Here is a 13,335-nt window from a genome sequence, read left to right on the forward strand (position 1 = left end):
ACTAAGGCATTTCTGAATTAATTTATCTAGGGAGAGTTAAAGAATGTAGCATAGATAAAATGAATGTTTATAGAAAATGTTTTGGTATCAAAATATTTTAAAATTTTATTTTGCTTTAGAATGGGAATAATTAAATAGAATGATTATCTAAATTGGAACTAGGTAATTATAATTTTAATGTCATATACCATGACCTAATTTAATCAGGAGCTGATCTGAGTAACATCTAAAGGTCATACCTTCTCCCTTTTTTATTTGATCTGCCACCTATTAACTTCTCTACTTAGCAACCAAAAAAAAAAAAAAGAAGAAGAAGAAGAACAAAACAGAATAAGAAAAACCACATAAAGAGAAATATAGTGGGAACTTTTAAAAACTAAGCCTTGTTTTTTCTGAGTCTTTCCCTTAGAGCAGCTGCAATTTGGCTGTGATCATTGGCCTATATTATTAGCAAGGAATTCAGATATTAATTTTTATTCCTTTCTCACCCACATCTCATATTTTCTAAGCCTATAGAGATTTCAGAACAGGGTTTTAGAGCGCCGATTAGGATAACTGTGGGACTGCATCACTGATAGAGAAGTAGACTGATAGAAATTGAAAAGGCTAGGTACTAATTGCTTACAAAACATTCCCTTTTCTGCTTCCCCCACCCCTCAATAACTAAATCAGGTTTATCCAAACACTAGAGACAATCTACATTTCTAGGTTATTGCTGTTCATCTGTACTATGATATTTTCAGGGGACAATTTATGTATCTTTGAAGCCCAGAGCAAGGCCTTTATTATCTTTTCCACATTTTCTCCTTCCATAGGAGAGCACAGCAGATCTGTAAGCATCCTGGCTAGCACTGCTGTTCCTCAAGCCCTCTCCCCTTCTCCTTAAATACCACCGAGGGAAGGCAGCGCCTGCAAACACCGTTACCATAGGCTGGCAAATGGCAATAACTGGAGGGGGAGCAGCTTCTGTCTATCATCTCCTGTGGCTATTTTTACAGATTTGCCCTTTCCTCTGCAAAGTCACAGTAATCTGAGGAATGTTCAGCATTTGAGTCAAGGATTAAGAGATTTTTAACTCACAAAGCTGTATTCTGCTTTCTGTCAGAACCAGAAAGGAGAGGAGGTGCAGGAAGCATTCAGCCTTTGTAAGTTTTCTTTCCCTTTCTCCAGAGCCAGTCAGTGCACACTAGCCTGTCTCAGTCACTGGCCGCAGGACCACAGTGACACAGTGGGGCTCTGGGAGGAAGGCGCTCAGGCTGCCGCAATGCTGTTTCCTGCTGCCCTAGTTATTCAGGGCAGCAGCAGCAAGAAGCACAGGGTGTTTCTGTCTTTATTTAAGGTCTGGCATGGAAAAGAACGAACTTTTCTTTCACCCCTGGATTTCTAAACCATGCCACCTTAAGAAGAGAGGGTTCTTGTGTGCTTTGTTTAATCTTCGGGATTTTCAAGGAGTTCAAGAAGTGGATCTGGGTTTTTGAGTTTCTCTCCCAAGCCTGTTGGACAGCATCGGCTTAAGTCGTTTCAATGAAAGCAAAAGGGAGAGGGCAGGGATCATGGAAAAACACACTGAAGTAGAAAATGGTGACGTGTCCGCTTTTCCTGATCCACATTTAAAGCACATTTTTTTTTTTACTGCTTTCAGGGGTAGGAGGACAGAAGAAACTCACTGCTTTAGAGCACCCTCAGAATTGAAGTGTGGGGTGCAGGTAGTTCCCAGAGGCCTGGTGGTATTGGAGCTTGAGTGCTTTGTAAGCCATAACTCACTTCTCAGGGCTCCTTTCTCTTCCAGACCTCTTCTGTCCTTTACTGCCCTGGCCCTCTCTCTTCCTTTTTTAAGTACTAATAAAGCTCACCGAAAATGTTTTCCCAGTGGTTTTAAAATTCTAGGAAATACAAAACACCTATTAGGCAGAAAGCTGAGGATGGTTGTGCTCTATATTTATGTTCTGGTGAGATAAAGGTCACAGTGCATTTTTACTCTCTTGATTTTGAAACTACAACTTTTTAATCTTTTGAAGACTGATATTTCATACATGGAACACAACCAATCTTTTGATTACCTAGGGGAAACACATGGGGTCCTGAATGTCAGTGTTTATTTCTAGTTTTAATAGGTTAGCTGGTTTAAGGTTATCGTGACCATGAGGCAGACTAAAGTAAATTTTTAAACCCAAACTTTAGCTTTTTTTCCCTCTCCTGAGTTGCCCTGTTCCTGGAGATAAGCCATCATTCATTTCCCAGAGCTTTTTTTCCTCCTACACATAACTACTTAGCTTCTTCCTTCTTTATATACTTTTAGCTCCATTTCTATTCCCATTATCTTAGTTCTCTGTGTCTTTATTGCTTCATGCACACAACATACTTTAACCTAAAAAGTGGCCCTTCAAGATAGCATCCATCTTCACCTCTTTTCATCCCCAACATTTTTCACAATGTTTTACAGCATAGAGTCTATTTGGAAATCATTGTCTAATAGGTATTCCTAATGAGCACTGTCAGGCAGTGTTCCACAGCTGAAAAGTTTTTGAGTCCCAGTTGCTCCTAACTGTATTACATAATGATCAAGACCTTCTGGCCAATTCCAAATATTTCCTAGAGAATAAAGTCTAATTCCCTGGACTTCCTTACTCTTTGTCCCTAAGTACATCTTCTATGCCATCTCTTTGCTTTTGTTCTCTTTGCCCTCTCTGCTGTGAGTTCTCTACTCTGTTGTCTGTCCAAACTTCACATTTCCTCCAAGACATTGCTGGCTCATTTTTTCATCCATTATACTCTTTACCCTGTAACCCTCGTACTTCATATATGCTGCCACTTTGCCGCCTTGTCTTCATAGGAATCCTAAAGTGCTGTGTGCACATTTGTAGTCGAAAAGACAAGTATTTACTTCTTTTCAGAGTAAAGAATGCTCAGCCAAGGATTCAAGATTTATGGAAAACTGGTGAATTGTAGTAGGATTTTTATCTCTCTTTCCCTGCTAATCTATGGGCAATGGGAATTAAAATGCATTTATAATGTTGGTGGATAAAACCAGCAAGTTCTTTAATGGTTATTGTATGTTATGTATGCTATAATCACATTTATGGAAATTGATTTAGTCAACAGAATGCTACTATCCAAATCCACATAATTTTATATGGTGCTATAAATAAGGAACTCATTAATTTATATAGCATAGTGTTGTGGAGCATCTACCAGGTGATGCTGGGGATGAGTTCACGGACTCCTTAGGGATAAAGAAACATAAGTAAGTAATTTCTTACTCTGTAGTAAGTACTGCACTGAACGATGGGCAAAGTCTGAGAAGCCCATAAACAAGACTGACTATGGGCTCATTTACAAAGACAGTGCTTTCCCTGAACTACATGAAATCAGGTTAGTCTTTGAAAGTCATGAAAAGACATTGTCTCCTGTATGATCCTAAGAGAGTGGTCAGCACTATGAAAAAAAATATCTCTGAACTGAATTAACACAATATGGGGGGAAGAGGAAGACTTAGAATTATGTGGACCTGCTTTTGTACCCCAGATCTTCCACTATCCAAATGTGTGACTTTAGATCACCTAGCATCTCTGGATTTGTTTGTAGAAGAGAGACCTCCTTGCAGAATGTTTGTGAGTGTGAAGTAAGAAATGCATGTAAATAGCATGGCTTGGGTGCTAACAGAGTCTAGAATTACTCTGCTGGTCTCAGACCTAGGCCGCTGGGTCACTATATTCACATTATTACATTAATTCTTCCAGGCTTTTATTTTCTCCTTCCTTTTCAACTCTAAGTATGAAAAGTGTCAAGATTCTGCAAAGTGTTCACTGGTTGTTATAGATTTGAGTCCCTTGGTTTAAGTTTTCTATCATATGATTTGTTGGCTACTTAGAAAGTATGATGACAAACTGAAGTAAATTTTAGCCGTTTTTGCTTCTGTACCAAAAAGAGTATCTTTTATTTTGGTTTGTCTATTTGCCATGGATGAATGTTCATTTTTAATTGAAAATTATTACAATCCTGGTGGTACCAAGACTTATGCTGTTACCAGGGTTGCAGTAAGCAGAAGGATAAGTAAAAGCAAACTCTCTCTATGGCTCAGCGTGTGATCTGTAGGAAAGGAGAGAGAAGAAACTCTGAAAAATAAATGATAGCAAAGGATTGGAGTAATAACCAAGAAGTTTTTAAACTTCTGGCTTTTCATCAGCAAACCAAGAATTTTTTTTCAAGTCTTTATAGAAATCAATGCCACAACCTGTGAACTATTGATGAGTTCCATTTTACTTTGAAGTTATTCATATATTTCCTATAATTGAGGAGGTTAAGTACTTTGCTTTAACAAACTCATTAATTCCACAAGTATTTATAGAATGGTCAAGTTTTACCCCTTTAGTATTAAGTCCCAGGTATGGAAGTAAGAGAGTTTGCCTATGTGTCTTAGTCAGTTCAGGCTGCTATAACAAAATGCCATGGACTGGGTGGCTTCTAAACACAGGAATTAATTTCTCACAGTTCTGGAGGCTGGAACTCTGACACCAGGCCAGCATGGGGCTCTGATGAAAGCCCTCCTCCAGGTTGCAGACAGTCAACTTCTTGTTGTATTCTCACCTTACAGAAAGCCTCTGGGGTCCCTTTGTAGAGGCACTGATCCCATTCATGAAGGCTCTGCCCTCATGACCCAATCACTTCCCAAAGGCCCTGCTTCCTAATACCATCATCTCAGACCTTAGGTTTTCAAACACAAGCATTCAGATCATAGCAGTAGGTAGAATGGAGGGTGAATCTTGGAATCCTTTAGATCTGATGCCAATCCCAGTATATTTCCTGTGTCTATGACATCTTGGAGAATTACCTAAACCTCTCTGAAGTTCATAAGATAGATATATAACATACAGCTATTTTTCAATATTATTTATAATGATCATAAATGTAAAATAATTATCTTATTATAATAATTATGAAAGCACATTCCTCTTTTCACTAGTGGGGAACTAGTTCAGCACAGACAATCATCTACATAAATACTTACCAAGTAATGCGCTAAGAAGTCAAAGAACAAACTTATCAAGCTTTGCATCCAGGGTAGGGGTGAGAGTGTTAATAAAAACTTAACACAGGAGATGATATGAGTTGTATCTTGCAGGATAGCTTTTTCTAGGCTGACTCAAGATGTCAGGACCTGCCTTCTAGAAGGAGGCCTGAAGACATGATAAATCATTACACTTAGGAGATAACACAATTCAGAATAGTTAGAGAGCACTACAGAACACGATGTTTGTGAGGAAGCAGCAGAAATGAGGGTGGATATGGCATGGTGCCTGGCACACAGTGGGTACTCCCTAAACATTGTTGATTGAATGGTAGAAAATAACAGAGGTCACATTGTGGAAACTTTGTATTTCATGAAAACGAATGTGATTGGTCAGTGGGCACCATTGGAAGAAATGAAGCAAAAGAGTGGTATGAACTGATTCAAATATTATGAAGATCACTATGGCAACACTTACCTGGGTTGAGGACTCTTCAAAAAGGCATATAGGAAATACTGAGCATCTAGCCTATTATAGTAGTAATGAGTTTGGAAAGGACTGACATGGTGAGTGAGGGTAGTAAAGAAAAGAGGAATGTACTTAATCAAAGTCAGAATTTTCCTGCTAATATTCCTGAGAATATTCCTGTTAATGATCTACTAATCAATGTGTCTTTTCCCCATGCTGCTAGTTGGGGAAAAAGCTCATAACCTTTGTTCTTGTTTTGTTAATTTTAAAATTTAAAGTTTCACTTCTCCCTCAAAGAAAATCTTAAATAAAACAGCTTTAAAAATTATTTTCCCCTCACCTTTCTCATAAAAAATTCTCGTGTAGTTTTTTAACTCACACCTATCATCGCAAGAGACATTTGGGACATTCTATTCCCAAAGCTACATAATGGAAAGTATACATCTATTATAATTCTTAACAAGACTAGGTCTAGAGAAAAAACTATGATTTTTTTCCACAGGAATCTCTAAGTATACATAACTACTGTCTACATACTGTAACACTTACATATTGCTAAGTAGACATAGCTCTTTACATTTAAAAAAAAAAAGAGTTTCCTTGGGCAGCACACTCACTAAATGCTTAGAGTTTTTTGCCTCACCCTTTATTTTTCTGACCTTCCCATAAATTTACATTTTCTCAATGGATGACAAGAATTAAAGTACAAAAGTTAGTAAGCTGACAGGTTTCTTGCTCGATAGCTCAGTTTTCAGCCAGTACACACACTATTGTGCATACACACATTATTGTGTAATAGCTATTGTGTTAGATACAGAATGATGCTGAATCCAACAGCCTTGAGAAAATTCTGGCTCCACTACTTACTAGCTGTGTGACATCCAGCAAATTACTAATCTTTCTGTGCTTCAGTTTTCTCCTTGAGAAAGTGGTATAATGGTGGTGCCTACTTCACAGAGTGCTGTGAGTTTTAAATGAGAGAAATTCAGATACACTGCCTGGCACACATAAGTACAGTTTAGTTATTGTCAATTTAGAGCACACACAAAAAAGATATGCTATTTTACTCACTTTTAGAATTTACTAATTTTTTTAATTTGTAGAAAATGAGGGGACATAATTGTGATTTAAAAAAGAAAAAGAGGGCTGGTATTCAGGAATGAGTGAAAATATTTTTAATTTTTTAAAGAAAATTTTTAAAATATTTTTATTGAATTTATTGGGATTACATTGGTAAATTAAATAGGTTTCAAGTGTGTAACTCTACAACATATCATCTGTATATTGTATTGTGTGCTCACAACCCATAATCTGGTCTCCTTCCATCCTCATTCATCCCCCTGCCTCCTTCACCCGCCCCCATCCCCTTCCCTCTGGCATTCACCACACTGATGTCTGTGTCTATGAGCTTATGTTTTTTGCTTAATCCTTTCCCCTATTTCACCCAGTTCCCACCCACCCCACAGCCCCTGACAGCTGTCAGTCTGTTCTCTGTACCTTTGATTCTGCCTCCATTTTGTTCATTTATATTATTCTTTAGATTCCACATATAAGTGAAATCATATAGTACTTGTCTTTCTCTGACTGGCTTATTTAACTTACCATAATATCCTCTAGGTCCATCTGGGCTGTCGGGAAATGTAAGATTTCCTTCTTCTTTACAGATGAGTAGTATTCCATTGTGTAAATGTGCCACAGCAGTTTTATCCACTCATCTACTGATGGGCACTTAGTTGGGGACAAAGGCTTTAAAGGCTGAATAAATCTGGTTGTGAACTTTCATTCTGCCACTCAATGCTGTGTAACTAAGCTTAGGTGACTTATTTGATCTCTGAGCCTCAATTTCCTCATGTCTAGAATAGCTATCTTACATATTTAGCATAAAAATGAGAGACTATATGTTAAGGACTTAGTACATAAGACATATTTAATAAATTGAAGGATGTTAGGGTTTTGGCTTTTAGTTTCTTGCTATATCTCTTAAGAAAGTTCTTAACCATAATGGCAAGCATGTATATAAGGTAGATAGATGATAGATAGATTGATATGGAGGGAGGGAGGAAGGAAGGAAGGAAGGAAGGAAGGAAGGAAGGAAGGAAGGAAGGAAGGAAGGAAGGAAACCAAAGTACTCATCTAAAACAAAACTTACCCTTTCCTTTATCAGCTTCCTAAGTTGTTGGGGGGGAAAAAAGAAATCCTGAGTTTTAAGAAAAGAATGTTTGACTGTTTTTAATTACTACATAAAACCAAACCTTAGGAGTTTGGTTCTCATTTGTAGTACACATAGAGGTTGAATTGGACCACCTTTATTATGAGGATTCCGACCAGTGGGGTTCATGTGTTGTGGATGTGATGAACAAATTCACATGGACTGCAGAAGTCCTGTGGAGAAAAAGGGATGGCATGGCCACTCTCTTGAGTGAGAGAGCATCCTAACCCTTGCCTGGACAGGCTTTTATTGCTTTTCTGGGCACATTACATTGAGGATGGTCCTCATTTACTATGCACAGGTTCACTTTAGGTGATTACCTTTTACAGATAACAAAGGAAAGGATGTTGCAAATGCAAGGGGAAAAGTGGTTGAACTGGTTACACTCCATCCTTGGGAGGTCTAGCACAGACTTTAGGGAGTTACTTTAAAGATATGCAGTAAACATTTTCTGTCTCAATTCAGGGTGAGGGAGTTTTAGCAAAAAGCAAGCCTCAGTGCAGCCCAGGTACAATGCAGACCTGGTTCCCCATGGGAAAACCAATCCATGGACCTAGTTCCTGTGTGCTAACTCACTCCTGCCGGTTTTCCAAATCAGGGGCTGGGCTATATTCACCATTGCCATGTGGATCGGTTCCCTGCACCTTTACTAGATTTTTCTTTTGAATTTAGAGAGAAAAGTTAGTAATTTATCAATCCAAAGAAATAAGTCAAAAATAACAGATACTTAAGATTTATTCCCATATATCACCATTATTGTTAAAAATAATCTATAAATGCCTTTGAAAGTCTATTTTCTTAATTTTGTCAGGATTGAATCCAAACACCCCAGTCATATAAGCATCACTTTAGTTTCCAAAGAACTTCATGGAAAGTCAGCATTCTCCATTCATAACCAGTTTGTAAGCATTGTTATTAAAATACTAGAATATCTTCAAAATGATTATTATCATTGTATGGATAAGAATTTTGTGTTGTCAAAAATAGAGAAAACTCATCTAACAGTGTAGCGGAGTGAAAGCTCATACTGCTCACCACACAACAGCCAATAAGTCAAGTGACAAGGAGTTGGGGTAAGGAAAACAACTCTACTCAGAAAGCCATCAAACTGAGAAAATGGTGGACCAGTGTCCTAAAGAACTATCCTGATAAAGTAAACAATTCAGGCTTCTTTTCTGTGAAAGAAAGGGGGAAATGGTTGGGGTTTAGACCAGGAGATAACTTAAGACCTCAGTCACCTGGGTGCCAGTGAGGGTCCAAGGGGGATGGTGAAACTTCCTTGGTTTTGGTTAACAAATACTGGTCGCCATGGTTCCAGTCATGGTGTTCTTAGAAATCTTTTGATAAGCAATCGTTACTTTTGTATGTACCTTCCTATCCCCTTGGGAGGTAGGTATTAATAATTTTAAGCAGGGAGGTTGCTTCAGCAATTCCTAGGCTTGGATTCCTTTCATGATTAGCATGTCTATGTGCAGGACTAAGCAGAAGTCACTCACTGACACCTGAAGGAAACTGGGCATGCTCGAGCAAGATGAAGTCAGAAGGAATGATTATTTTATTTTATTACAACAGTAGCTTAAACACACAGGATTTTACTTTTCTCACATTAAAAAAGAAATCTGGAGGAAGGTGCTGTTGGTATGAACGAATGGTTCAATGGTTTCAGCCCTGTCTCCATGAATTTTTCAGCCTCTCTTTGTGGCTGTTGCCTGATGGTCAAAGGGTGACTCCCAGATGGACAGATAGCATGTCCAAATTCAAGATAGAAAAAGGAGTGATTGGCAACTACAGGTGTGTCTTTCTGTTTCATCAAAAAAAAAACCAAAAAAACCCCTCATCTTCCTAGAGGCTCCAGAAGACTTCTCTGAAAGTGAGAGGAGTATTTAATTGTCCAGACCCTAAACTGGAGATGACAAGAGAAAATAGCAGTGTGAATGTCTGTCAAGTTTACGAAAAATGTTCCACTTGCCATTATCAAGAAACTGCTTGTTCCAAAGACTACGAACTAATCTAATATACTTTTTACATGCTTTAATTTTCAGTACCCTTAGTGAATGCAATTTTCTAATTGTACTTTATATGTAATCAAATACCAGTACTAGGTCATTGAACAATTTTTCCTAAAAGGAATATATGAATTCCACTAGTGCTAGATTTGATACCAGGTGTAGATTAGTTTGGTTTGTTGTGTTATTGTTTCTACTTGAGCTAAGAATATATCTTAGGTAGCAAGTATTTATTGCTTGAAACTTGATGGTTTTGCATTACTGAATACATACATAAGCTATTTTACAGATAAGGTAAAGCATATGTTCTTATTGTCAAATCCTTAATGTAATGGTTATTAAATTATTCCCCCACATCCTGGGATCTTTCATAATTTGAATGTGCAACACTTATTTTTCTTGAATTTCATTCTGTAGTAATGTGAGATACTAAAAGTTAAATGCTTGCTAGTATTCCAGGCTTTCGTTTTCCTTTACATTGTGTTTTAAAAGAAAGCAACAAAGTGGGAAGTTGGTGTTTCCCTTTCTCAAATTCACAGTGATTTTTTATTTCTTCAGGCATTTTTGGACAGAAACTGGAAGATACTGTCCGTTATGAGAAGAGATATGGGAACCGTCTGGCTCCAATGTTGGTGGAGCAGTGCGTGGACTTCATCCGGCAAAGAGGGCTGAAAGAAGAGGGTCTCTTCCGACTACCAGGCCAGGCTAACCTGGTTAAGGAGCTCCAGGATGCCTTTGACTGTGGAGAGAAGCCATCATTTGACAGGTAGATTTTAAGATTTTTACAGACCATCCTTCACTGAGAAATTCAGTCTGAACTGAAAGGTTGCCATAAGCTGAGATGTTGAAATTGATGTTTTAGTAATTTAGATGATGAATTAAGTGGTCACACAGATATGGATTGTTTTTATTAAGTTACAGAGTCAAAGGTTTTATGCTTTAAATGTCTTTTCTTTGCTTCCCCCCGACCTTGAAACATTATTATTGATTATTTTCCCTTGGTTTCAAATTAACACTATGTTTAATGTCAGAAAACTCTTAAAGTAGAGGCCATCTCTTGTTTGATATTTTTTTAATTTTTTCAGCTAATAAATATTAAAAATATTGACAAGATTAGATATTGGCAATGTAATTAAAATAACTATTTGTAAAAAGAAATAATAAAAGCATTATATTTTAAATATATACCTCCACCATAATATAGAATAAGTTTACAAAGAAACAAGAGGTACAGCATGGTGAAATTCAGGAAATAATGGAAATTCCAGAGAAGAAAGTATACAGTAAGTTAATTATTAATATTTTGTGAATTGAGTCCTTCTCTTCACTATATTTCAATCTAAGAGAAAAAATAATTTTTATCCAAGTATTATTAATTTAACATTGTATAGCAGAGATTTTTCCATATTAACAGTTTGAAATGCCCTTTTTTTCAATATATTTTAACTTGACAGTTTGTGATTGGTAGCCACAGCAAGCTTGATTTTTAATATCTAAAACTTCCCTCTGCAGGTATATGTTCACAACCACTTCAACACCGTCGAACATTTTTGTCATACTTTTCTCACTATTGTAAATAACATAGAGGGTTCACATTCACATAAATATTTTTCATTCTTGGAATACGTCTTTAGAAAAGTTTCTCAGTATTGGACTTTGTGGATAAGAATAGTCTTGGTACTTGAAAATTGAAAATTACCTATGATGTATTATTTCTCTTTCAAAGTATAGAATTAGCACATGAATGGACACAGATCTACAGAACAGATAGATGAGAAGACACTTGAATACATGATAGAAGATAAAGGGCTCTCACTAATAATCCAAGAAATGGACATTAAACCATTGAAAGCCCTTTAACCAGCACATTAACAACGCCCTGAACAATGACAAGGCTCAGGGCTGGTGAGGTGCACTGAGATAGCACCCTGAGGGTGAGAGTGAAAATTATTATACTCTTTGTAAAGCAATTTGGAGATATATTTTAGGGTCCTCTAAGCAGGAAATTGCAGTCCTAAAAAAAGTTAGATATGTGGGAAAAAAACTAAAGTGCTAAGGAGCTTACTATAAATTTTATAATAATGGAGGTAAAGAAAAGAATTTAAAACTAGGGTCAGAGTGCCAGGTAAGTATTGGAAATACCAGGAGGAACACTGTGTAAGGTATATGCTTATGTAATCACTACACCATACACCTGAAATTAATGCAAAATAATATAGAATGTAAGTGATAATTTGATAAATAAATAAATATTTTAAAAATAATAATGAAGTTAGGATCACAGAACAAACTTCAAAACTGCAGGTGTACTTTTTGCAAAAGAGGCACATATCATATTCTATACTTTGAAAAAGAAAACCAGATCAGTAGTTACATAGTTCAGCCTGTCCACGAGATATGGACAATAGTTAATCTAGGTGAAATTTAATTTTTCATTCCCAAAGTTAGAAAGAAATTTGTTAATGGAATCCTTATAATAAAGGATGTATAATAGGATATGCATCCTTTAAATGAATTTCATGTAGGATATTTCTATCCCTATTGATAATAGGGTATGCATCCTATTTTAATGGCCTTTAGTATTTAGTATTTTAGTATATGACATAAATATATGCAGATGATATTATAGCAAAGCATATTTATTTTTTATTTTTTTAATTTTTTAATTGTTGTTCAAGTACAGTTTTCTGCCTTTTCCCCCCACCCCAGGCCAACACCCCAGCCCTCCCCACCTCCCTCCCCTCTTGCCACCCCCGCTGTTATTGTCCATGTGTCCTTTATGATTGTTCCTGCAAACTTTCACCCTTTTCCCCTGAAATTCCCTCCCCTCTCCCCTCTGGTCACTGTCAGCCTGTTCTCAATTTCAGTGTCTTTGGTTATATTCTGCTTGTTTTCTTGATTAGGTTCCTGTTCAAGATGAGATCATATGGTATTTGCCATTCACTGCCTGGCTTATTTTACTTAGCATAATGCTCTCCAGTTCCATCCATGCTGTCAAAAAGGGTAGCTCCTTCTTTCTTTCTGCTGCATAAAATTCCATTGTATAAAAATACTATAGTTTATTGATCCATTAATTTACTGATGGGCGCTTAGGTGCTTCCAGCACTTGGCTATTATAAATTGTGCTGCTGTGAACATTGGGGTGCACAGGTTCTTTTGGATTGGTGTTTCAGGGCTCTTAGGTCATAATCCTAGCAGTCGAATTGCCGGGTCAAAAGACAGTTACATTTTTAGTTTCCTGAGGAAATTCCATACTGTTTTCCATAGTGGTTGCACCAGTCTGCAATCCCACCAACAGTGCACTAGGGTTCCATTTTCTCCGCATCCTCTCCAACACTTGCTGTTTGTTGCTTTGTTTATGATGGCCATTTTGACCAGTGTGAAGTGGCCTCTCATTGTGGTTTAATTTGCATCTCTCTGTAGCTAACGATACTGTGCATCCTTTCATATGTCTCTGGACCGTCTGCATGTCCTTCTTGGAGAAATGCCTCTTCAAGTCCCTTGCCCATTTTTTAATTGGGTTGCTTGTCTTCTTAGAGTGGAGTCGTGTGAGTTCTTTATATATTTTGGAGATGAAAACCTTGTGTGGGGTATCTCTGGCAAATATGTTTTCCCATATGGTTGGTTCTCTTTCTATTTTAAT

The 13,335-nt window shown here is 37.2% G+C and overlaps 1 protein-coding gene across 10 annotated transcripts in view; it reads left to right on the forward strand.

The window, feature by feature from the left end:
• ARHGAP24 (Rho GTPase activating protein 24) overlaps positions 1–13,335 on the forward strand; it is a 494,910-nt gene that overhangs the window by 429,556 nt on the left and 52,019 nt on the right. For 9 of the 10 annotated variants that reach the window (XM_045183728.3, XM_045183726.3, XM_024574833.4 and 6 more), the window contains one exon: positions 10,251–10,458. In XM_045183728.3, the coding sequence (XP_045039663.2) occupies positions 10,251–10,458 (208 nt within the window). Of the gene's footprint in view, positions 1–1,026; positions 1,146–10,250; positions 10,459–13,335 lie in introns of those variants that run through there. The other variant, XM_045183733.3, reaches the window with a different exon arrangement.

The sequence above is a fragment of the Desmodus rotundus genome, chromosome 4, assembly GCF_022682495.2.
Source record: "Desmodus rotundus isolate HL8 chromosome 4, HLdesRot8A.1, whole genome shotgun sequence".
NCBI lineage: Eukaryota > Metazoa > Chordata > Mammalia > Chiroptera > Phyllostomidae > Desmodus > Desmodus rotundus.